Source organism: Oncorhynchus tshawytscha, linkage group LG07 (assembly GCF_018296145.1).
Source record: "Oncorhynchus tshawytscha isolate Ot180627B linkage group LG07, Otsh_v2.0, whole genome shotgun sequence".
Taxonomy (NCBI): Eukaryota; Metazoa; Chordata; class Actinopteri; order Salmoniformes; family Salmonidae; genus Oncorhynchus; species Oncorhynchus tshawytscha.
In genome coordinates this window covers 35,353,713-35,381,235 of record NC_056435.1, presented here as the reverse complement: position 1 = coordinate 35,381,235, position 27,523 = coordinate 35,353,713, and the positions used below count along the sequence as shown (strand labels likewise).

The window sequence follows — 27,523 nt, the reverse complement described above, 5'->3', positions numbered from 1 at the left end:
TCCTTCATATCTGGACCCAGAGGAGACCAGCCGTGGTGAGGCTATTGTTGCCTGCTGCTGGTGAGCTGAGCTCAGATGAAAACAGCTCTGTTTGCTGTGCTCTCAACAGGCAGATTTGCTGACTTCCAGTGTTTACTGGACAAACTAGGAGGATGACCTCTCTCCCCCCAGAGATTACTGTGAGATCCCCCTGCTCCTATGTATCCAAGAATGACAGACACCCAGACGTGACTATCTGACTGTAGAGCTCCTCCATGGTTCAGAGGGGAAGAGAGTTACAGCAGGGTCGGCAGCAGTGTGTATACTGGAGGAACCAGGCTAGTTGAAATTAATCACTAGAGTGGGGAAGCAAAGGGAAGGACACTGAAGTGTGTGTGTGTGTGTGTGTGTGTGTGTGTGTGTGTGTGTGTGTGTGTGTGTGTGTGTGTGTGCGCTAGAGGTCTACGTGGGACTGAGTTATTCATCCCGCTCCTGCCTGCACCCACAGCTTTTCCTACCTTACCCGCTTCTCCCCCGATGGCTTTCTGTCCGACTACCACCTGCTACTGCAATAACTGGGCCAGAACACAACCACAGTTCCACAATGTTATTTTAGGCAATATGTGATGCAGCTCGCTTGCTAGCCATGCTCCCAGCAATATCAAAATGCGCAAAAAAGTGACTTAATGAATAGGTTAAATGACCAGAGATTCTCACACAACCCATTATATTAGGCAATATGTATTACTGGACTATATCAGCCAATAGGCTAGATTTAGTTTGAAGAGAGCAGAGTTGGACATTTTTGCATATAGCCTACCTTTTAGGAGCGGGACACTTTTCAGAGACTATTATAGGTGATCAATATTTATTTCTGGACAATGTAGTAAACTATAACCAAAACATACTGTATTTAGGAAGTTAATTTCCTTGCAATGATAACTGTCCCGTGCTTCTCCGCCAATGCATAGGCTATAGTCTATTTGTCAGCGGCAGGGTAGCCGAGTGGTTAGAGCATTGGACTAGTAACCGGAAGGTTGCAAGTTCAAACCCCCGTGCTGACAAGGTCCAAATCTGTCGTTCTGCCCCTGAACAGGCACTTAACCCACTGTTCCTAGGCCGTTATTGAAAATAAGAATTTGTTCTTAACTGACTTGCCTAGTTAAATAAAGGTAAAAAAAAAGTAGCTTAGCGGGTTAAAAGCGGTGGGCCAGTAACCAAATGGTTGCTGGTTTGAATTCCAGAACAGGGAAGGTGGAAAAATCTACCATTCTGCCCTTGATCGAGGCAGTTAACTCCCAACACCAACTGGTACCTGGGTGCTGTGGAAGTAGATTAAGGCAGCCCCCTGCACCGCTCTGATTCAGAGGGGTTGGGTTAAATGCGGAATTTCAGTTGAATGCATTTAGTTGTGCCACTGACTAGCTATCCCCTAACCCTATTTAACAGAGACCACTCGCACGCCCAACTACCGTAGGAGAGGAGATGTGTGGCTAATGAACTTAAAGCAGCAATAATAATGAGGGTGGACACTCTCTTGAGCTACGTTTTGCATATAGGATAAAGCCTACCTTTAAGGAGTGGGACGATTAACAGGCAGAGAGAAATAAACGGGTAATCAATAATTATTGAAAAGGCTCAAAGTTCCTTAACTACGCTTTTCAATTATCATTTTTGGATTGCACCTCGACTCACATTGGCTGAGTGCCCTCCCCTTCTTTCCATTTTCAATATTCATTAAGTAGTAAACTATAGCCCGATTATATTGAAGTTAATTTCCTTGGGAAGATAACTTCCACATGTTTCTCCGCCCATGCCTAGGCAGCCTATCCATTTCATTGAGACCACACATATACTGTAGGCCCACTTGACCTCGCACACCCAACTAGGAGAGGAAGGCTACTGAACTTGAAGCAGCGAATTCTGAGTGTGTGTGTGAATAATGCAACAGAGGTGCTTTTGATACAATAGGTAGGCCCCCCATGTATATCCCAGCCACTCTGCTACAGGAATCAATACAGCTCCAGACAGAAAGACCATAAACTATTACCTGTGTCAACACCCATGTTTAGCCAGCATTTGGTAATTACACACCTGACCTGAACAGACAGGTTGGACATCTCCCTTTAACCAAACACAGCCAGTTACTCCCCAAAAATAGCACAGCACTTATGTATTTAAAACTGAAATCCGTAGAGGTGAAATTGCCATGTTCGTTTGTGACATTTCAACAAAGATGTTTTTTTTCCCTTGGACATGTATGTGCTACAATTATTTTTTTACCACGGCGCTGGACGCTCATCTACAACTAGCATAAACAAAACAAAAACAATAGCAAATGAGCCGAGGGCGACCAGTGGCGCTGTTTCCCCTAATGCGGATTCCAGCTTTAACTAGACTAGTTCCCCTGTTCGGTCAGAGCTGATTGGGATCAAAGGCCTATAGAAACAGTGCAGCCAGTGATAATCCGCAACGCAGTTGTTGCTGGAAGACGTTATTATACATCACCTGCCCCTCATCTCCCTACCAATCTCTCATAATTGGACTAAATGCATTTCAATTACATGGTTAAAATACACCAACGAGTCAGTCATTAATTGTCCCTTTCCAGTATTCATTCCTCTTGGCGCACAAGGCTATGGCGATATCAGTTTTGTCAGTAGGCTTCAGAAGCTAAAGCCTTCAGCATTCAAGTAGAAAAACATTAACTAGCAGGCAGCCCAGGCCATGGAGCCAGGACCATGTTGGAGGTAGAAATAGCCTGAAAACACAGTCTAGTGTTAACATACAAATAGGCCTCCAGAAAGTGGAGAAAAAGACAAATGTGCTATCCATGATAGTGATCCAATATGTGCCATGGTGAAAAGTAGGCCATTGTAAATGTGTTTGGCAATGATTCATTATTATTGTTCTAATAATAGTGTTCTATTCTTACTCTGCTGGTGTGCCAGTCTTTCAGGACAGAAGAAAGAGCGGATTGAAAGAGCGGATTGAGCTAGTTGTTGGCTAAAGAGGAAACAAAGAAAGCCCTAGCGAATGACGAGACTGGCTAGAATTGGAGTTTATGATTATATACAGAAAGAAAGGGAGTATTCTCTTTACCACAATGTAAAAGCCAGAGATCCATCATTGCGTATGAGAAAACGAATGCTGTGCAGATATACAGATATGTTTTTGCTAAGTTGGAAGGAAATGATCTGTAAAGCTTGATTACATTTTCTATGAGCATCACCTCTCCATCTATTTCTCCCTCATCCTCTCTCTCCTTTCCTTCTCTATCTTTCCCTCTCCATCTTCTATTTTATTCTCTCTAATCTTGATATTCCTCCTCTTTATGTTTTTCTTTCCTTCTCCCTCTCATCCCTCTAGTCTCCCTCCCTCCTTTTGTGGACATTGGACATAAAGCAGGACGCTGAGGCGACGGCGGTCAGCAGTCCATCTCTTTGCCCACACTTTGTGCTAATGTCCTCCTCAAATTGGCCAGCTGGCTATGTGGCTGCCCGCGTCTATCTGTTTCTACATTTTGGTCAACTCATATCCTTCTCCTGCCAAAACACCAAACTGCATCCACGTGCCTCTACAATGTCAAAGCCCCAAGACTACACTGAAACACTATACCATTCATTTAGAGAGCACTTAAGTAGAAACAATGAAGCAAATCACTGATATGTGAAACAATTAAAATGACTTCATAGTCTTGGAACCAAGAATAGCCTATAATTAGTGTCCTATAGCTGGGATTCAGGGAACATGAGTCAGCTGCTTCTATTCAGCCACTGATTACTGAACAACTCTGGAAGACAGTTTGCTTCTTCTGTGGTTATTCTCAATGATCATACAGATGACTATGACAGCGTACATATCTGTACATGTATAACTGGTATATTCCTGATAGCTATAATCAATATATCCTGCACTATTTAAAGTAGTCCCACACTGCAGTACAATGTATCCACTAAACAGTAGAAACTTGGATGGATGTTGGTCGGGCTATTCTGCCTTAAATAGCATACGTTAGAGTGGGTTAGAGTGAACGTGTCTCTATTCTCAGTCTGTGCACGTCTAACGTGAGAGGGTGAGTCGGTGTCTATGTGCTGTGCACACTAACATCACTCTTCCAAGGATGAATGGGCCAAAATGAGAAAAAATGTTGAGCGATGGACAGTATTGCCCTACAGCAGACCGGTTAGTCAACTGCATAGCGATGCTTCTGTCCATGGCAAGAAGAACACGAGAGGAGTTAGGAATTGAATTTAAGATGGACTATGTGCCCGTAAAGCCACCAATTAAAATGTTGTGTTTCAGCCGCAATAGCAGCCCTGCCACTTGATTTGTTACAAAGCTACCTTGTCGATGTTGACTTCCAGGAAAGAAGATGTGCACCAAAACAAAAAGATTTGGTCATGTCAACTCACCCACTGACAATAGTACACTTGGCTATTCGAGTAGCATTTCTGATACCACACAATGTGTTTTTTCACATCACTGACTGAGGCATGTTTTCATGCAGGTTTTCCAGACAGCACACAAAGAGGCTAGCAGATTCTCAGTACAGTAGCATAAGAAACATCTCCATCTTGGCCTGATACTAGTGTGTGTTGGTGTGTGTGTGTGCAGGGTACGGGGGCAGCAAAACGGGGGAAGACTGGGGTCAGTGCCCGTTCTCCTAGCTCCACAGGGGACACAACCATCGGTCCCACCAAAGGGTCAATCAACAACACACAGGCTGCCCATTCCAGCATTTACCGCTCCACAAATTGCCCTGCGGTTTGGGGGGGGTGGATTCCTCGAGCTCCAGCCTCCCTGGACTGAGTTGACTCCCCCACCCCTGTTTTAGGAGGAAGGGGTCAAGAGGCTTTGTTATGGCTTAAAATTGATTGGCAACATTCATTCATCAGAGAGGTTTTATGATGGAGAGGATGGGGGGGGGCTGTTGTTTTCACATCGCTGGCTGAAAAAGGCTCATGGTGCGGAGCGAGACAGACACATCCACACACAATGAGACCAAAACAGCCCTTTCTCTTAACCCGTGACACGCTCCATTTTCCTCCGCGAAGCCTCGGTTTACAGCCCTTAATGATTTGAGCGGAGGGGGAAATATCGGGGGAGGGGGGATTAAAATAAGAAAAACCTGAAGACCACTGAGGCTAAATTACCCAGAAACCTGACTAAAATACCTGCGATGGGTCTTTTCTTCAGCCAGGAAAAGCTTCTTCACCGAAGGCTAGCAAGGCAGCAGAGGGTAAGAGAAAGAACGGCTTTAAAACTAACCATTTACAGAGGGAAGGAAAGAGAGCACCAGGGAGTGGAGGAGAAGAGTCGACAGAGAGATGGATAGAGGCAGAGAGAAAGAAGGAGACGGTGAGGGGGCAGGAGGAGAGGGGGTTAGCAGGAAACCCTGCTGCTAGCCAGCTCTGGTGAAGATAATGGCCTCCAACAGGAGCAGACATGTCAACAGATCACAGCTTAATAATACAGCCCCCCGTCAGAGCACTGCCATCTCCGCCAGACACACACACCAGAGACCAGACACACACACCAGAGACCAGACACACACACCAGAGACCAGACACACACACCAGAGACCAGACAAACACACACACCAGCGACACGCACACAAAAGTATGACGGACACACGGAATGACCATTCCACTGCTATTGCTGCCAGCGACCTGCCTCTGTCTCTTATACTGATGTGTTCCGCCTGATGCATAGTAACCCCCCCCTCACTCTCTTTCTCCCTCGCCATCCATTCCCGCCCCGCCATTAAATCCCAGAAGCCAAAGCATCATTCTCAAATTAAGGACAAATAGAGAGCATACCTCTGATTTCCTCAGCTAGTCCAGGGCTACACAGCTCACATCAGAGAGAAACCAGTCAGGTAGGATGAGAAAACACAAAACAGGTCGCTCTTTATCCACAGGGAGCGCGTCAGACACTCGCATCCGAGCTACAGCCTCCCTCTGTCTGCCTGTCTGTCCAGTGTCGAACGTCCAGCACTGGCCACCGATGCGATCCGCTGTCTGTCTGATGAGTCTTCCTGTTCCTGCCAGGCTCAGAATCCAGGCTCAGCCAACGTGAACTATACACATGCATACATACACGCTGTGCTCCGCTCTGCTCCTGTCTGACTGAACGCAACCAACGTCTCCAGTCTCACACTTACCCACATGCACCCGCCCACCTCCACTCAGTCTCTCGCTCACTCTAGCTGTCGCTCGCTTGCCCTCGCTCCCCCCTCACTTTTCTCTCTCTCCTCTCCTCTGCAGCCTATATTGCTCTCTCTTACACACAGACGTAGTCACACATGCTCCCTCTGCTCTGACAAACAAGGCAGTCCCAGCGAGAGAGCCCATCCCCATGCATCACGTGACCACCGAAATCAACACTACCAAGGGCAAGCACGGGGCAGGGATGGATGTAGCTGGGCTACTAGGGCTGGGATGCTGGGGTTAGAATGATGAGATTTAGGTCCGGACATAAGGCTAAGGTAGAATAGGACTTTGATTAAGGACTGAATGAGATAAAGTGTGGGTGCATGCATTCAGTGCATTCGGAAAATATTCAGACCCCTTGACTTTTTCCACATTTAGTTACATTTCAGACTTATTCTAAAATTGATTACATGTTTTTTTTCTCTCATAAATTTAAACAATCTACACACAATATAATGACAAAGCAAAAACAGGTTTGTAGAATTTTTTGCAAACGTATTAAAAAACTAAAACTGAAATGTAACATTTATATAAGTATTCAGACCTTTTACTCAGTACTTTGTTGAAGCACCCTTGGCAGTAATTCCAGCCTCGAGTCTTCTTGGGTATGACGCTACAAGCTTGGCAGACCTTCAGGAGTTTTTGGGGAGTTTCTTCCATTCTTCTCTGCAGATCCTCTCAAGCGCTGTCAGGTTGGATGGGGAGCGTCGCTGCACAGCTATTTTCAGGTCTCTACAGAGAGGTTTGACAGGGTTCAAGTCCAGGCTCTGGCTCTGCCACTGTGTGCTTAGAGTCGTGGTCCTGTTGGTAGGTGAACCTTTGCCCCAGTCTGAGGTCCTGAGCGCTCTGGAGCAGCTTCCGTCTGGCCACTCTTCCATAAAGGCCTGAATGGTGGAATGCTGCAGAGATGGTTGTCCTTCTGGAAGGTTCCCTCATCTTCACAAAGGAACTCAGGAGCTCTGTCAGAGTGACCATCGGGTTCTTGGTCATCTCCCTGACCAAGGCCCTTCTCCCCCGATTGCTCAGTGTGGCCAGCTCTAGGGAGAGTCTTGGTGGTTCCAAACTTCTTCCATTTAAGAATGATGGAGGCCACTGTTCTTGGGGACCTTCAATGCTGCAGTCATTTTTTTCATAGCAAAGGGTCTGAATACTTATGTAAATTTAGGTATTACTGATTTTTCTAAAAACCTTTTTTGCTTTGTCAATTTGGGGTGTTGTGTGTAGATTGATAAGGAACATGTTTAATTTAATACATTTTCGAAGAAGGCTGTGGAAAAATTCAAAGGCTCTGAATACCTTCAGAATACTTGTTGAATACTTTCTGCCATTGTTTTTCTTTAACTCCAGAGATGCAGTCGTCTGTGGGGAGATAGGAGGGGTGATGGGGAAAGGAGGGGTGATGGGGAAAGGAGAGGTACAGGAACAGCAGCTTTGAGTCCTTGTTTCTTTAACCCCTCGAGGATAGTCAGTCCATCAATACAGCATCCCTAATCACATTACTGATAATGGCAACAATAACCAGGAATGAGGCAGTTATTTTCCTACAGAAAAGCCCTTCATTTATGAAATGGCTACATCCTTGACTTCTGAATGGCTATCTTTGTTATTATATTATGCACGCTTTAACAAGACAGCATTTCAATTGTGAAAACATTTAAACGTGTGACCTCTCTCACCGGTCACTTTCACAGCCGTGGGATCACTCCAGGCTTCAGGATGTCAGACAACAAACAGTTCTGAAAAAGCTAACTCTTCAGAAAATAGGACAAAGGTGTTTAGGTGTATGAGATGACCCCTAGGTTGCAGAGAGAGACAAGAAAGCTGCCAATTTGGGGAGCAGGCATGAATCATTTCACCCACGCTGTATTGGTGCTTCAGAATAACATGTTACACAGGGAGAAGCAGTTTAACTTTAGATCAGCCAGAAGTTTGGGTTAGTCCATCTGTTTTTTAAGGCACTTAACCTTAATTGCTCCAATGGTCCCAGTTGATAAACAAGGAAATACTTTATTTCTATTGTACGGAATGCTTGTCAAATAGATAAATCTCCCTTTGTCTGTTAAAAAAGGACAAAGTTGTTCCTATGACAATAAGAACATATATCTTGAAAGACTTTGGTTGCAAGCACGACTAAGGCAGAGAGGGATCACTCTCACCAAAATCTGTCCAGAATAATCCCAATATGTATCTATGGGCTTAATATGCAGACCTAAACGTGTTGCCTACCTTCCTTTCCTGCCTTTGGGATAATGACTCCCATTGATAGGGCGGAGACATGAGCATCGTGCCATTACATACACAGATCTCTGACTAAGGTAACACCGACGGGACACCGACATCTTTTGGGGAGCGGTAATGAGGGAACCAATAACGGTTGCAATTGAGATGAGCTGTGCAGGTGACTATTGAAGGTTTAGTGAGACATAAACTAGAGATAATCTCGTGCCATCAATAGTTGCAATAGGCCCCTTAGTATTTGGTTATATTCCAATAGGCTACATTCCGTACGCTATCCGTTAGAGTACTGAAAATCTGTACTTAAGTAAAAGTCCTATTACTTAGATTGTAATTTACTCAAAAAAAGTTAAATTAACCCTTAAGATTAAAAAAGTATTCAGTAAGAAAACTAATTACACATTCAGTCTGGTATTTATTTTTTATTTTTTTACACTTTATGGTAAACTGTGACAGCAAACAAATAGGACAACAACTTAGTGCGATTGATTTGACATTCATTAATAATTTAAGCCTGCCAGCACCATCTTGCAGATATCCTCCAGCACAGGTAGTCTCCATTGAAGACTGACATCAAAGTTTCAATTACAGTCTTAATCGAAGTTGACTTAATATCTATCAATGTGTTCAATTTCATAAAAAGGTAAATGGTACTCGAGACATTGTAATAATTGTACAATTTTAATACCATAAATAATAATGCATTTCACAATATAATTTCAAGTACATGTGATGGTGAACGCGTACTAAAAAGATTTACACTAAATGCGATGTTTCATTTTTCACTCAGAATGAAATATCAAGGAGGATCAGGTTAGTGTTCAAACAACAATCAAAATGTAAAATGTCACCATCGATCATGTTACTAGTATGCAAATCAGACACATTCCAGCATGAAATTAAACATCAAGGCAGGTATTCAGGTAAGAACAATGTACGTAATAAATCAAACATTGCCATAGTCAACTCAATCATCTTTTTGATGCCAAGATAGGATTTACCCTCAATTCTCCTTTCCTTCTGAACCTCTCCTTTTCACTTTGAAGGGTATTTTCTTTTCTTGGCTGGCCATTCTCCTCTCCCTCGGATGTGCCACTACAAGCTGTAAATAAAAACACACACAAAAAGGTATTTCTAGTCATGGTCCAAAACGCTTACTGAGATGATACACTGACTGTACTACAGATGCGCTTATAGGCCTGGTCATAAAAAGTACGACATTTCGACACACACAGAGTGAGAGGAGAGCAACGGAGTAGGAGGATGCTACGCTGGACGTCCCGGTTCATCTAGTTAGCGTTAGCTAGCTACATGGTTGACACTGCAGCGAGCTAGTTTAGCCAGCTTATCTAGTGGCAACCTAATGTGATAGCTTGTTAGCCATTGCAACACACATCTGATTAATCTGTTAACACTTTATGCCAATGACAAGGTGGCTAGTTAGCCAACAAGCAGAGATCATATGGGGAGCCAAAATCAGGAGATTAAACTTGATCAGATTCGGGGTTAGCTACCTAGCCATTTGATTTGCACTCTAAACACAATTTCAACAATGCGCTCGAAACACAATTTGAACAACATAATTATATCTGAGAAAAACTTCTTACTCCAGAAATATCGAATATTACAAAGACAGAAGGTAAATTAAGTGCACCTTACCTCTGACTGCGTCTCACTAAGAACCCCCAAGCAAAATATCCTCAGGGTGAAGCCGTGTTCAAGAGCCATGGTGGAGATACAGGGTTTGACAGACAACTTTGAGAGCCTATGAACTGAAGAGTTTTGATGAAAAGGTATTTTGAATACATTTCATTGGTCAAATGGTCGTGAAACATTCATAGAGACAGACGTAAAGGGGAACCAAAAGCATCAATTCTTGTAAAAAAAAAAAATACCAGTCAGTATTTAGTGTGATCCCCTTTTGCCTCATTCAGTGCTACATCTTCTTCGCATACAGATGATCAGGGTGTTGATTGTGGCCTGTGGAATGTTGTTCCACTCCAACTCAATGGCTGTGCAAAGTTGCTGGATATTAGTGGAAACTGGAACACGCTGTCGCACACGTCGATACAGAGCATCCCAGACATGCTCAATGCGTGTAATGTCTGGTGAGTATGCAGGCCATGGAAGCTGGGACATTATCAGCTTCCAGGAATTGTGAACAGATCCCTGCGACATGGGGCCGTGCATTGTCATGCTGAAACATGAGGTGATGGCGGCGGATGAATGGCACATCAATGGGCCTCTGGATCTCGTCATGGTATCTCTGTCCATTCAAATTGCCACCGATAAAATGCAATGGTGTTAAATAAATAAAGTGAAAACAAGTTTAGATATTTTTTTAAATGTATTAAAAATAAAAAAACAGAAATACATTATTTACCCACTGACTCCAGGTCATCTATATGTCTTTGCTAGGTAAAGCCCCGCCTTATCTCAGCTCACTGGTCACCCACACGTAGCACGCGCTCCAGCAGGTATATCTCACTGGTCATCCCCAAATCCAACTCCTCATTTGGCCTCCTTTCCTTTCAATTCTCTGCTGCAAATGACTGGAACAAATTGCAAAAATCACTGAAGCTGGAGTCTTATATCTCCCTCACTAACTTTAAGCATAAGCTTTAAAGTTAGTGAGGGAGATATGACTCCAGCTTCAGTGATTTTTGCACCTGTACACAGCCCATCTGTAAATAGCCCACCCAACTGCCTCATCCCCATATCGTTATTTTTTGCTCCTCTGCACCCCAGTATCTCTACTTGCACATTCATCTTTTACACATCTATTACTCCAGTGTTAATGCTAAATTGTAATTATTTCGCCACTATGGCCTATTTATTGCCTTACCTCCCTAATCTTACTACATTTGCACACACTTTATATACATTTTCTATTGTGTTATTGACTGTACTTTTGTTTATCCCATGTGTAACTCTGTGTTGTTTGTGTTGCACTGCTTTGCTTGATCTTGGCCAGGTAACAGTTGTAAATGAGAACTTGTTCTCAACTGGCCTACCTGGTTAAATAAAGGTGAAATAATATTTTTTTTAACATGAGTATTCAGCCCCTTTGCTATGAGAGACAAAATGGATTTCAGGTGCATCCTGTTCCCGTTGACCATCCTTGAAATGTTTCTACAACTTGATTGAAGTCCACCTGTGGTAAATTCAGTTGATTGCACATGATGTGGAAAGGCACACACCTGTCTATATAAGGTCCCACAGTTGACAGTGGATGTCAGAGCAAAAACTAAGCCATGAGGTTGAAGGAATTGTTCGTAGAGATCCGAGACAGTATTGTGTCGAGGCACAGATCTGGGGAAGGGTAGAAAAAAACGTCTGCAGCATTGAAGGTCCCCAAGAACACAATGGCCTCCATCATTCTTAAATGGAAGAAGTTTGGAACCACCAAGACTCTTCCAAACTGAGCAATCGGGGGGAAAAGGGCCTTGGTCAGGGAGGAGACCAAGAACCCTATTTTAAATTCTTAATAAATTTGCAACATTTTCTAAAAACTTGTTTTCGCTTTGCAATTATGGCGTATTTTGTGTAGATTGATGAGTAAAATAAATAAGTTAATACATTTTAGAATTAGGCTGAAAAATAAAATGTGGAAAAGGTCAAGGGGTCTAAATACTTTCCAAATGCACTGTATATTTGATTTGGCTATCTAGTCTGTTTGTTTATAATTTTATAGGCTACCTGCTGCTGCAATGTCTCTCATTCTCTGCACACACGCATTACCAATGATCATTTTACTCCAATGTGTTCTGCACACACGCATTACCAATGATCATTTTACTCCGTTGTGTTCTGCACACACGCATTACCAATGATCATTTTACACCGATGTGCTCTGCACACACGCATTACCAATGATCATTTTACTCCGATGTGTTCTGCACACACGCATTACCAATGATAATTTTACTCCGGTGTGCTCTGCACACACACATTACCAATGATCATTTTACTCCGATGTGTTCTGCACACACGCATTACCAATGATCATTTTACACCGGTGTGCTCTGCACACACGCATTACCAATGATCATTTTACGCCGGTGTGCTCTGCACACACGCATTACCAATGATCATTTTACTCCGGTGTGCTCTGCACACACGCATTACCAATGATCATTTTACTCCGGTGTGCTCTGCACACACGCATTACCAATGATCATTTTACTCCGATGTGCTCTGCACACACGCATTACCAATGATCATTTTACTCCGGTGTGTTCTGCACAGATTGGGAGAACAGATACAGTGCGTAACACATTGAATCCAGAGGACACTGATCCAATTCAATTCTGAATAATTGTTGTCCCCCACGATGAAATCGGGAAGGGGACTGTGGATATGTCTCCGTCTGTTCGTTCGTACGTTAGTCACACGCGGTATTTCACAAAGCAAGGGGCCGATTTTGACGAAACTTGGGTGAATGAAGAAATCATATTATAAAGACATGTCATTTACAAAACGACACTGACTGGCCCAAGGTGGGAGCTATAGTAATGAACTGAAATCTGTTAGTCACACACAATATCTCAATTGGCCCAAGGGGGGTGCAGCATCATTCGTGGGGGGATGACATGTTTACTGTTGCCTTGTTTGATATTGTGATTGTTGTGTGATATTTTTTACTTCTATTCAGACAACTTCAATATATATTCTGCTTGTCTGACAATTATTTCTTTACTCGTCCCAGACAAGCAGGCTAGCATTAATGTCAAGCCCTATACAGAGAGGCCTGTGAAAAGCAGGTCCTACATACAAACCCTGCAGGGTAAAAAGAGGCAGGGAAAACGTGCTACTAGCAGTCCCCATCTGTGCCTGTGTGCTAGCTACATAGCTGAGCATGCTTGCGCGTGTGCTTAGTTCCATCCTCCCTCTTCCCTTCTGCCCATCCCCCTCTCCAACCCCACCCCCAACGCAACCTCGACCCCACCCCCAACGCAATCTCGACCCCACCCCCACCACATCCTTTTAGCCTATATGCAAGCCATCCACCATGTTCAAGAATGGTGAAACATCACACACCTCCCCACACACACGCTCACTTGCTCACTGCACCTCTCCTGCCACCCGTCATCTAGGAGAAAGAAACAGTGGAAAAATAACAGCAGACAAAGCACAGCACACTTGCCTTGATGCAAAGAGTGGGAGAGCGAGAGAGAGAGTAGAGTGGTAGCTACCAGACTGTAGCAGGGATCCTGCTGATTTCTCTATGCAGTGCAGGCAGGCTGAGGCACAAACCCAGTGAGGAGAGCTCTGCTGCTGCTGAGCTGATCACAGCGACGAGTGGAAAACAACAGGGGAGGAGAGGGAACAGCAGCCACAGCTACAGCAGTGGGAGTCAGGATTGAGAGTAGGTATGGGATCGGGAATGAGCGCTAGGTGACCGCAGGGAAGCCGAAGGACGCCGGAAGATTGGAGAGGACAAAGAGGAAGTAGAGGGAGACAGAAAAAAAAGAAATAGCGACATAGTGGGCTGTGGTATTTGGAGGTGGAGACGGGCTGTGGTATTTGGAGGTGGAGACGGGCTGTGGTATTTGGAGGTGGAGACGGGCTGTGGTATTTGGAGGTGGAGACGGGCTGTGGTATTTGGAGGTGGAGAAGGGCTGTGGTATTTGGAGGTGGAGAAGGGCTGTGGTATTTGGAAGTGGAGAAGGGCTGTGGTGTGGTAGGTGAGAAGTCAACAATGTGATAGGAGGAAAGACAGAAGAGGAACTATAGTTATCACGCTGGTCTTCTATGCTGTACCAGCTGATATTTCCCATCCGGGACAACAATAGGTGTTTTGATCTGTAGTAGATCAGGGAGGGACACCGGCTGAACTGAACCCTGGCTCTGCTAAGGGAAGGAGAGGGGATACAAAGTACATGGCATCATTTAATTAAAGGCATGTTGTCCAGGACTAAAGTGTTTCTCCCATCTAAATCCTATCAGGTCAATCAACACTAATACGCTAAACCAATAGCACTGTCCTATAAGCCAATAAGACTTCCATCCTACTGTATCTGTCAACTTGTGGCAGTATTACACAGTAGAGGTCTTCACGGGTCCACCCGAATCAGAATACCCAAAACCTGAACCGAGTCCAAAATGCAAACTTGGTTTTTGGGTCAGTTCATGTTTGATTGTTATAGGGTCTCGATTCTATGTAACTACAGCTGATAGACCCAAGTGGACCCGGTCATGGCTCTGCATAATCTGTAGCATATTTATTTCACGCTAATAAGGTTCATTTATTAACTTGTAGAAAGCTTAGCCAACATACAAAGACCTATTAACCAGATGAGCAACTTGGCTGATAAACATGATTTTTTTTGTCACTCGGGTCCCATTTGGGGTTGGTTATGATTGTTCTCGGGTCCCCATTCTTTTTTTTAAAGGATCGATCCAGTCAGGTCCGGGTCAAACTTTGGTCGTGTCTACACTTGAAACTTACATGTGGCATATGCTATCAGAATACAAAGATGGCATTGAAAAGACAGGTTGTGTTCAGATCTGGCTGACCACTTCAGAAGGTGGTCAGGGATGCATTGTGCAGATTTCTCCTCAGTCTGGAAGCAATCAGGCTGCCGAAAGTGCATACAGTGGGCAATGCCATCAGCACTCTCCAGAAAACTTGTGTTTTGAGGCACCTTTTCATTATAACGTTGGAGGAAATACAGTACGTTCCTAGCGTGTGAGGAATGTGTTGCTGGCCTCATAACTGCTAGCCAGCTAGCTAATATTTAGAACAAATATTTTTTGGCTAGAGTTATGCTAACGAGTTTGAAATCTCTTTAGTGTTGCTTGCTAACTATTATTATTATTATTATTATTATCATCATCATCATCATCATCATCATCATATTTAGCCTTTCCACATTTGTAGAATGCATACTGGCATTTTAATATAGCACGGAAATCTGTAATGTGGACACATTTAAATGTAGGTGTAGATGCATGACTCGTTTAGAATTCCATGATCAGAACTCTATGATCAGAATCCTAAAGCTGCATGAACTGTCAAGTCTAGACACAGCCTTATTGGACCCGAGAAAACGTCTACTACACAGACTAGGATTCATTGACAAAACACTTGAGACATCCCCAGACAAATTTCTCCTCTGTCAGGGTCACATGTCCTCATTGTCACCCGTCCCCTGTCAGTCACCCCACCCCCCTGCTCTGGTCACTGGCCACCTGGTGGGGCCACACTCTGGTCAGCCTTTCAAAGCTTCAGCATGTTAACCAAAGAAGCAGCTGCACACACAGACGCTGTCTGATTACATGAATGATGATAGAGTGGAGTCAAGCATTGTCTTGATGGTGTGTGTGTGAGAGAGAGGGAGGGGAGTTTGAGCTGCATGGTTTGAGCACCATAGAGGAGACGAGAGCCTTGAGAAGGATGTCCCCAGTCAGGAGTAGAGCAGAGCGAGTAGGGTTAGGCCATCTGTCACCTCCAGCTGCTTTCTGTCCATTAATCACAGCCTCCTCATGCACACGAGTTGACCCATGGACACAACACAACTATACCACCACACACTGACCTCCAGTCTCCAGGGCCTAGAGATGACCAGTGGAGAAACCAAACCACTGCTGAAAACATAACCAGTATTGGTGCCCTTCTCACATCCTCTTCCCGAATCTATAATGTATCTTTTTGGAATAAATTAATCAAATTAATACATGTAAATCGATTATCCAGGAATGTAAATTTCACCAACAGCCAGTGGGAACCAATCAAAAATAATGTTCCTAGCTAGGTATTCTTCTTATTACGACATATCACAAAGTACAACTGGTACACCTTCATGGTGATATGTTTCCTTGGTTAACCATAATACAGTTTATCAGGGTGTCGATAAGAGTCAGAGAGAAGAGCTAGGCCTTTGGTAATTAAAATGGCCATTATGACCAGACTAGCACAATCCAGGCCTGTCTGGCTGACATATGGCACACTGGGTAATTCCAATAAAGTCCTGAGGAAAAAGCCCCTGGAATACAGATAGCAATTTGCGTGAGAGGGTCATGAATAAACTAATTGAATACCCAATGATGAGAATCCTTAGGAAAAAGTCCTGTTAGGACAGTGTTCCCCCTAGGATTTATTTCAGCAGCAGTGGTTAGCGTGGCGTAGGTGTTTTTCTTGGCCTCAGAGACATTTTGCTGTTTTAAAGCACATTTCCTGCAATTCTACACATTTTGCCATGGGGAGAGAGAACATTATACAGTTTAAAAGCTAGATTTGATATATTTTGCTGAGAAAAAGAATTGCAGTTTTAAAGCTAATTTCCTGCAATTCTACCTATTTTGCAATGGGGCCCCAAGAGAAAATTTGCACTACAAGAGTAGACTTTGATGGTGTATCTGGGGGCATTAGAAAACATGCTTGGATAACAAAGCATTGAAAGAGAGGCATGTAATTAACATTGTTGACATGCCCCTACTACTCAAGGCCCTGATAATGCAGTAGACCCATTGAATTGTGGGTTGGGTGAAGGGGACTAAAGTAACCTAGCCCAACAAATAAACTATGCTTCATATAACAAATAAACCACGAGAACCCTGCCACGCATTAATGACAAATGCAAAATGGCTGCTGCTAACTGCACATCTTTAACCTGATCACACATTATATGTCCTGTGTAGGACTCCTAGTCTCAGTATGTACTATGAGTTGATCGAGTTCCTTGTCTCTCTTACCATCTGTTTGAGTGTCATGGCCAGCTCATGATCACTAGGGAATTCCATCTCCATTATGAGGAAGATGATAATCCAAGCTGCTGTACAGGGATTGGTCCACACAGCTGGATTTAGGTATTTTTCTTAAAACTGCGCTTGTAAGTAAGCATTTCACGGTAAGGTTTCCACCTGTTGTATTCGGAATATGTGACAAATAGAATTTGATCTATCGCAATGTTGCACTATCGGTCCCCCCATGTCACTGTGAAACATTATTGACACTGAGAAATATGATACATTCGAAGCCTCAAGGTACCTCTGCATTTCCTTCACACAATCTATACAGGACAGCTGCCCCACAGAAAACAGGCCTGAATCCTTGGACATCATGACATACTGTACAATGTGAGAAAAAATAGGAGTGAAGATGTGCGTGAGGTTCTGATAAAGACGTAGTGCGTTTAATCACTCTGCCTATTGATCGAGCGGAGGGAGAGCATCCTGGCCTATCGACCATGGGGTGTGCTGGAGCTTCTTGCTCTAATCACATAGTATTGAAAACTAAACATCTGGCTGATTTAATGAATGACGAGGGTTGAGAGCATGAGCTCCATATTAATCTGGTTCCAATCGTCAGTGGGAGGAGACCACCATCTACTGCGGTCTGTGTGTTGTCCAGTGCCTACGACTCAAATAGTAATCTAAGTATTTTTTTTATTTTTGAGGGGAAAGAAGCTCCCTTAAAACCTGACAACCATTCAGATGACTAAGAGACATACAGCAACATGAGTATGACCAGCCAAAATCACCAATGTCCAGTGTGAAGCTTCACCAAACAGCACAGATTCCTTGCAAAGCTACAAAACAATGACATCAAGATGAGGAGGAAGAAAACGACGAGGAGGAGTATAAAAGGGTGTGCTACTCACAAGGCACGGCGTGGCGGTAGAGGTTGTCTCGGATGGTCTGCTGCAGCTCGTGGTCCGGAGAGGACTTCTGGAAGCGCTGGCTCAGATAGTGCTTCAGGTCCTTATTCAGCTTGTTTCCTGTAGACAGCCAGACAAACAGGAAGATGTGTGTTAAGTACATCACAACACATCACAGGAATACAGATGCCATGTAACGACGACAAATCCAAACAACACGGCTGTCATGCATTTCGAGTGAACACAACTCTCTGCCCATTTCATCACGTCCATAGAAACCAGTCGGACGTGAATAAGCATAATATAACTGAGTAGACTAGACTGATCTCTCTCTCGCTCTATCCATGTTTCTTTCTCTTGGTCTTTGTATCGTCTGTTTGACACTGCATTGCACACCTTCCATAGTCACTCGGAGGGGTACCTGGCTAGCTCCCTCTCTCCCGGGCTGTAGCCAGTCAGTCCTGTCGTCCCAGTGCTGCCTGGTGGCTTAGACCCCTCCCACAGCTAGGCCATCTGTCTCTCAGACACACAGTGGAAAGGCTAACTGTTAGCCGCTGACACAATGCTCGTCAGAGAGAGAGGAGCCAAACGGTTTCCTCTTGACACGTCACAGCGACACAGTCCTTGGGAGAGCGTTCGCACATGCTAACATATGCTGTGATATGATGAGCACATGCACTACCTTTTGCAATGGACTCAGGTTTTTTTACAGTGTATATTTTGTATATGGTGGTGCAATAATGATTCAGTGAGCTCAATGACAAAATCCCATCAGAACAAGCAGGAGGACAGAGGGATACTGACCTCCAATAAGATCCATGGTTTTTATTGTGTGTGTGAGAGATTCTATGCTTCTGTATGATGTAGATCCCTCTGTGTGATTGACAGATACAGTGCCTTCAGAAAGTTTTAATACTCATGGACTTACACCACATGTTGCGTTACAGCCTGAATTCAACATTGATTCATTCAGTTTTTCTCTCTCACCCATCTACACACAATACCCCATAAGTGAAAACATGTTTTTAGATTTTTTTTTGCAGATTTGTTGAAATTTAAATTAAATATCTCATTTACATATGTTTTCCCACCCCTGAGTCGATACTTTGTAGAAGCACCTTTGGCAGTGATTGAAGCTTTGAGTCTTTCTGGGTAAGTCGCTAAGATCTTTCCACACCTGGATTGTGCAACATTTGCCCATATTTCTTAAAAAAAAAAACTAAGCCTGAAAATACAGAGAGTGGTACTCAGTAATGTGTTGTATTAGATTTGGCCCAAACACAACACTTTGTATTCAGGACAAAAGTGAATTGCTTTGCCACATTTGTATTACTTTAGTGCCTTGTTGCTAACAGGATGCAAGTTATGGAATATTTTATTCCGCACAGGCAGAATTCTGCACTTTCTTCTTTTCACTGTCAATTAGGTTAGTATTGTGAAGTAACTACAATGCTGTTGATCCATCCTCAGTTCTCTCATATCACAGTCATTCACCTCTGTAACGGTTTTAGTCACCATGCTCAAATGGATATTCAATTACTGTTTTAATTTTAATTTTACCCATCTACCAATAGGTGCCAATCTTTGTGAGGCATTGGAAAACCTCCCGGGTCTTTGTGGTTAAATCTGTGTTTGAAATTCAGGCTCTAAGACAACAACATGTGAGAAAAAGTTAAGGGGTGTGAATACTTTCTGACAGCACTGTACATTCTAACCACAATCTTTGAATGGTTGGATGCTGCTGAGCCATTTTTTTGGCCTTATCGGGCCAACAAAGAGTCTGCTGGTGAATTAAAACCATGAGATTGTGTTGCCATGGAAACAGTGTGTGCGCATCACTGTGCAGGACTACTCTGCTGGTAAATAAAGCCATAGGCCTCTAATACAATGATTAAGGTAGCAAGCCTAGCACAGACTTCTAGCACACTGCTCTTAGTGTACTGCAATGAAGGCTACTGCACTCATCCACCCAGTCATGCGAGAACCTCCCTCACCACATCTCCTGCTGTGACAGATACCCGTCATCACTGTGTTAAAGTTAATGGCCTTTCCTCAAACTCATCCTGTTCTTCTCTGTCCTCTGGCTTTTGGGCCCAGCCACTGGAAAGTGTCAATTGCTTTGATGCTCTGAGATTTGTCCCTGCATGAATGATAACATTATTTCCCCCCGTTGAAAACCTCCTACAGCTGTGTGTGTGCCCTCTACCATATACCTTCTCTGGAAGTAAAGTCTGGCTTTGGCCCACCCTCTCCCATCCAGGCATATCATTGTGTCTTAACCTCTAAAACAGTTTCCCCAGGCCAATGGATAGTCTTCGACACAAACAAACGGGACAGTTCCAGCAACAGTCTGACCATGACAGACCCGCAGCTAGTCTGCCCGGCTGAACAGGCTGGCACCACCATCAGCACTCCACGATCGTAAGGATGATCAATGGAAACAGGATGCACCCCCAGCTCAATTTCGAGTCTCATAGCAAAGGGTCTAAATACTTACGTAAATAAGGTATCCATTTTAGATTTTTAATACAGTACCAGTCAAACGTTTGGAGTGTCCAAAGCTGTCAGGGTGGCTACTTTGAAGAATCTAAAATGTATTTTGATTTGTTTAACACTTTTGTTGGTTACTACATGATTCCATATGTGTTATTTCATAGTTGTGACGTCTTCACTATTGTCCTACAATAGTAGAAATAGTAGAAAATCCCTTGAATGAGTAGGTGTGTCCAAACTTTTGACTGGTACTGTGCATTTGGTCAAACCTGTTTCACTTTGCTGTGCATTTGGTCAAACCTGTTTCACTTTGCTGTGCATTTGGTCAAACCTGTTTCACTTTGCTGTGCATTTGGTCAAACCTGTTTCACTTTGCTGTGCATTTGGTCAAACCTGTTTCACTTTGCTGTGCATTTGGTCAAACCTGTTTCACTTTGCTGTGCATTTGGTCAAACCTGTTTCACTTTGCTGTGCATTTGGTCAAACCTGTTTCACTTTGCTGTGCATTTGGTCAAACCTGTTTCACTTTGCTGTGCATTTGGTCAAACCTGTTTCACTGTTTCACCTGTTTCATTATGGGGTAGTGTGTGTAGATCGATGAGGATGTTTTTTTATTTCATCCATTTTGGAATAAGGCTGTAACGTAACAAAATGTGGGGAAAAGTCTAGGTGTCTGAATACTTCCCGAAGGCACTGTAATATCGGTGCTTGATCTGTGGAATAAAGACAGAAACAAATATTTCTGTGAAAGGCTAATATCGTCCGATAACATCGGTCAACAGATTTATCTGTCGGGCTCTACTGAAGATGATATCAAAACGGCAAACAGGAGCACACACAAACAGGTACATTCACATACTCAACATACTGTGTGTATACATGTGCACGCACACACACACACACACACACACACACACACACACACCTCTAGAAAGTGCTCGTTCTGCTGACTTCATGAGTCATTGACCGCAGAGAGCCCAGTGTGAGATGAGCGGTAGCACCACGTCCTTGAGCTAATCACTAATGGCCTAAATAATGTGCCTGCTGCTAGAAGACAAGGGCAGCCAGCATCCCTCAGAGTCTCTCAGCTGGTAGGGACAGTCCATTGGCATCACTACATTATGGGAAGACAAGACAGTCTGCACAGTAGCATGACAACAAAGGGACAGTTGACATGGCCTGCTATGTAAGACCAGGTCAACCTACTGTTAGTCTGTCTAACATCAAGCTGCTACTCTACTGAGGATCCTACAACAAGGTCAGTATGCCAGTAGGGCTAATAAGCTAGCTAGACTAGCTTCCTTGTTCCACACCTTAATAGGACACACCCTAACAAACCTGGACCAGATAATGGCCCATTTCGCTGTATCTCTGAGATATCATCAATAAGCCCAAAACATTCTTCACTACAAAACCCAGCTTCAGGACAGCATGTCACCACCACCCTCTCCTTAACTCCACAGTCCCAGGCTGCCAGGCCCAACAAACCACACTGGAGAGAAATAAGGGTAATAGTGAGAGGCAACAGTTGGTCCCCTAAATCCCTCAACCAGATTAGTGAATATATTTCCTCCAAACAGAGCCCTTCTTGCAGATATCCTTAAGCCCCCCAACAGTGGGTAGGGTTTCAGTATGGACACACAACTACAGTATCCTCTGTCTCGTCTGACTGAGCCACCATGTACTAGTGTTGAATGCAGAAATGGCTAATTATACAATGAACTCTTCAGCATGTTCATGTCAAACTTTGTCCTGCTAAGTGTGTCCTCTGGATAGCCTAATGAAGCAGGGTTAACGACAGGCTCATTAGTCAATTAAAGGAGCAGCAGTGGGATGGAGCTAGGCTACATGGAGGATGTATACCTTGACCCTAACCACTGGTCCTAGATCAGATATATTTCACCACCCATGATTGCTAAGGTTAGGATCAGGGATAATCTGATACTCGATCAAGGCCTTCATTACCAGCAGCTGAAACTCTCCCTAAGCGTTAGTCTCTGCTGGGACACCGAATTATACTGTTATTTCATGAGAGAGAGTTGTCACTACGCTAAAGGCATGGTCACCAGGGCCATCAGGGCTCCCAGTCAATAAACATTCTCCTGGTACTGACTTACCTCATAACTGCCTGCCTGTTACTCACCACTCTGACAGACAGAACATGCACCCCGTTCACAAAAATGGCTCGCTCCTACAGACAGTGACTTGCATGGCTTGTTATATGAAGCAGGCATTCAGTTACTGTTCAACTGAACGGTAGAATGGGCAAAACAAGTGACCTGTTAAATAAAACAGGCATTCAGTTACTGTTCAACTGAACGGTAGAATGGGCAAAACAAGTGACCTGTTAAATAAAACAGGCATTCAGTTACTGTTCAACTGAACGGCAGAATGGGCAAAACAAGTGACCTGTTAAATAAAACAGGCATTCAGTTACTGTTCAACTGAACGGCAGAATGGGCAAAACAAGTGACCTGTTAAATAAAACAGGCATTCAGTTACTGTTCAACTGAACGGCAGAATGGGCAAAACAAGTGACCTGTTAAATAAAACAGGCATTCAGTTACTGTTCAACTGAACGGCAGAATGGGCAAAACAAGTGGCCTGTTATATAAAACTGTCATACCTTAGCTTTCTTGGGAACAGCAACAATGGTGGCCCTCTTGAAGCATGTGGGAACAGCAGACTGGGATAGGGATTGATTGAATATGTCCGTAAACACACCAGCCAGCTGGTCTGCGCATGCTCTGAGGGCGCGGCTGGGGATGCCGTCTGGACCTGCAGCCTTGCGAGGGTTAACACGTTTAAATGTTTTACTCACCTCGGCTGCAGTGAAGGAGAGTCTGACAGAAACAAACAAAGATGTTTGTTTCTGTCGGCGCGATGCGTGGAGAAACCAGCTGGCTGCACCGACTCCGATAGCGTCTCTCCAGTGAACAGTAACTGAATGCCTGTTTTCAGTTACTGTTCAACTGAACGGTAGAATGGGCAAAACAAGTGACCTGTTATATAAAACAGGCATTCAGTTACTGTTCAACTGAATGGTAGAATGGGCAAAACAAATGACCTAAGAGACTTTGAGCATGGTATGATCGCCAGTTCCAGTATCTCAGAAACGTCCGGCCTCACAGAATAGTGCGACAAACAAAAAACATCCTGTCAGCGACAGACTAGTGAGCAAAAACACCTCGTTGATGAGAGGTCAAAGGAGAATGGCCAGAATCGCACAAGCTTACAAGCAGGCCACAAACAAGCAAATAACAGCACAGTACAACAGGTGTGCAGAACGGCATCTGGGAACGCACAACTCATCAGTCCTGGTCACGGATGGGTTATTGCAGCAAAATACCACACCGGGTTCCACTCCTATTTGCTAAAAACAAGAAGCGGCTCCAGTGGGCATGCGATCAGCAACACTGATGAGGAGTGGAAAACATTGCCTAGTCCCGGTTCCTGTTGCGTCATGCTGATGGCAAAGTCAGGATTTGACGTAAGCAGCATGAGTCCATGCCCCATCCTGCCTGCTGTCAACGGTACAGGTCTAATGGTGTGGCGAATTCCTGGCACACATTAGGTCCCTTGATAACAATTGAGCAACATTTGCAATCCATGAATAATTCAGGCTGTTCTGGAGTCGGGGGGTTGCCCGAGTTGGTACTAGATGGGTGTACCTAATAAACTGAGTAAATGGTCTCAACTATGAATGACAAAACATGCACCATACTTATTGAATTATTGAGATAGTGATAAGCACATTGTAAATAAGTGTACTACTCTCTTCCTTTCTTTCTCCCCCTTCCTCTAGGCCTGTCTCTGTCTCTCTACTTACATCTCTCGGCTCAACACTGCCCTCTGCGTTCCACTTCATTAGGCCTCTCTTGCTTCACCACTGGGCCCGTCGCCATGGCAACACCAATGGGATTAGCATGTATACTGCAGTGGTGACAGATAGCGAACCTGGTCTGCTGCCCCCAGCTGGACCACTGGAAAACTACAAACACATCAGGCCACATCAGGACTGCTGTAGCGTTCCTGACACAGTTTTTCTAACGAGTTTCTGGTACAACTAATGAATTTCTGCTAAAGTATCAGGTGCACACTACTACCTCCACTGAAAATGAATCATTGTATAGCTGACCTGAAACCACACACAAAGGGATAATAATATCATTGTTCATAACCACACACACACACCTCTTTTCACCAGGGGTGATTAATCAAGAGACAGGCAAGGGGAACAGCCCTATAATCAAATATTCTATAAGGATCTAAGGGATTAAGCTAGTGTAACACTGCCACCCCACCCCCTCCCCACACACACACACATTTTATCTACACCCAATGGCAAAATGTGTAGAATATGGGGGGGGTACACAGACCCGCGAGCCACTGCGGCCATCGATTTGTGGCCTTCACCCCCATCAAGGTTGCCCAGCCCTGGTCTACACTGAAACACACAACAAATGGCTGCTGATATACACAGCTGTATTATTGATGGATTTGTTTACTCTGTTGGGGAAAATGTAGTCATTGAATGTCACCTTAAATCCAAGACCTGGGATGGAGAGAGAGAGGGATTATCATTCTAGTTTAAATGACTTATTGTTTAACTGAGGCCACGGGCACACAACACAGGCCTTGGATCAGCAGATGAGGAATGGCAAACGTGACAGACTAATTTATAGGTCACTATACATTGCAATACATTGCAATGTGTTTGATTTGGCTGCTCGGGGGAGGAGACCCACAGCTCTGCAAAAAAAACATTGACAACTATAGGACATGGGCTGTTTTCAAGGGATTGTTAAATAAATGTTAGAGCTGCTTTGTTTTAACATCACTGTCATCAGAGTTATACAGGAAGTAACTGCATGCTTTTTATTGATCATATCATTTCAGATATGTGAGGGTAGCCTATTCATTTGGCATGTAAGCTAGATAGCTAAGCAAGCAACATTCAGCTTGCCTCATTAGAGATTATGCTTTTGGAATGAGCTTGTCACCGTGATTAAACACTCTTAAAAACAAAAGGGGATAATGTTAGCCAACTTCGCTATGTAAGCCTACGTTGGTTGGGGGAAAAGGTACATTAGGTCTCCTTACCACTGTGTTTAGCCAACGGTACAACGTTTCGACCAGTAGCTTGCAAAGTGAACGTTATCAGCTAACAGTACATCTGCAAATGCACCCTTTTGATGCTTGACAGGCAGAGAGCCCACAAAGGAAGGAAAATTAACCTAAACCACTTACACTTGTCAGGAATAGTTCCCTTTTATGTCACTCAAATATCCAATTAACCGTGGCAAATATTGAGAGATATCATCAGGCTAGCTTCACGTATCTGAAATTACATGATCAATTCCTTACATCAGCCGGAAGCTGTTGCCGAGAGACGCTTGGTATTTGACAGTGGAGAAGGAGTGCATGGCAGTCAAGTGGTCTTTAGATTCGTTCAGGTACTCTCTCTTTGGCCGGAAGTTCTCAGTAGAGATGGACCATGGTGCTCTGCAGTGGATGGACAGGATAAAGGACTCCAATGCCCACATCTCCCACGGGTACCTTTCCATGCAGCCATACAGGTTCACCATCAGCTATTTCCCGGGAAAGGACAATGCCACGGCTGACTTCCTTTCCTGCTGGCCTGCCAGCTGGAAACTAGAGGGGTGGTGTGTGACGGCTGCACCGCGAGCTAAACAGTAAAAACCACTGCCTAACAAATATCCTTTTCATTTTATGCACATTAACACGCACTTTGCACTATACACATAATGGGCTCTATTTTCAGCTGGCGTTAAGACGGTGCTAGTGTCAAACACACGTTAGTTTGCAATTTCGTCATGTAAAAACTGGTACACTGGCATTTTCCATCCTTAACACCAGGTTCGGCAATGCACCTGTCTTATATCAGCTCGCTTGTGCTCAGATGGGTGGGGTGGTAATATTTGAGGTGTGTCCCTAAAAACATGATCCAAAGTGCTAGTTTCATGCAGCACTAATAGAGATATTTTCGGGGGATTTATGTTATATATATATATATATATAAAGTAGTCTAGACCAGGTATTACCAACCTGGGGTACGTCAAAATAAAAATGTGATTCACATAAAATAATTTAAAAAAATTTAATTATATTTTCCAATGGGGCTATACATTTGTGAGTTTTTTTTCTAGCCTGATTAGCCTCGTTTCACTGCCAAAAACAAAATTAAACCATCTAGTGTTCAGCGAAATAACACAATGTCAAACACAGGTAGTCTAGTCAAATAATTAACATCCAATCACATTAACCGTTACTTTCTCGCGGGAATTCCACTAACGTAGCTGCTGCTCATTCCGTTTGCTCGAAAATTGATAAATTATTTTTAAAAGGCCCACGTCCATAGAGACACATACCAGCTCTACTGGTAGTACTGCTACTACCAGCAGTACTACACCTGCACCTGTCGACGAAGGACTCCCACGAGCGCATCCAATGCCAGCATCAGTAATTCTACATTTGTTGTTAGCCCAGCTAGCATGGACACTGACAGTTGTGAATCTGATGCAGCCGAAGAGCTACTGCCCCCTTACCCGGGAAAGCACAGAACAACAGACAGCGATGTTGGACCATCTTAGAGGCGCAAACATGATGAGAACTACATTGATTAGGAGTTCACTTATATTGGGAGTAGTGCCTTCCCTCAGCCACAGTGTATTATATGTGCAAAAATACTATCTCACAACTCGACGAAACCTTCCCTCTTGTGCAGACATTTAGAAACAAAACATGCCAATTTGAAAAATAAGCCACAGGAGTTTTATGAGCGAGAATTAACACGACTTTCGTGTAGTAAGACATGTATAAAAGCAACAGATACCATTAATAAGAAGGGGCTAGAAGTGTCTTATTTGGTGAGCTACCGAGTGGCTAGGACAGGCAAGTCCCAAACTATTGTGATTGACTTAATTCTTCCTGCTGCCGCGGATATGGCTGTGACAATACTGGGGGAAAAAGTTTTTA

At 43.9% G+C, this 27,523-nt stretch overlaps 1 protein-coding gene across 9 annotated transcripts in view; it reads right to left on the bottom strand.

Moving 5' to 3' along the window:
• The window catches only part of magi1b (membrane associated guanylate kinase, WW and PDZ domain containing 1b), a 195,313-nt gene that overhangs the window by 68,984 nt on the left and 98,806 nt on the right, over nucleotides 1-27,523 (bottom strand). For 7 of the 9 annotated variants that reach the window (XM_042324339.1, XM_042324346.1, XM_042324338.1 and 4 more), the window contains exon 2: nucleotides 18,035-18,151. The exons of 1 other annotated variant lie outside the window; for it this stretch is intronic. In XM_042324339.1, the coding sequence (XP_042180273.1) occupies nucleotides 18,035-18,151 (117 nt within the window). Of the gene's footprint in view, nucleotides 1-18,034; nucleotides 18,152-18,427; nucleotides 18,450-27,523 lie in introns of those variants that run through there. One more of the 9 variants, XM_042324345.1, reaches the window with a different exon arrangement.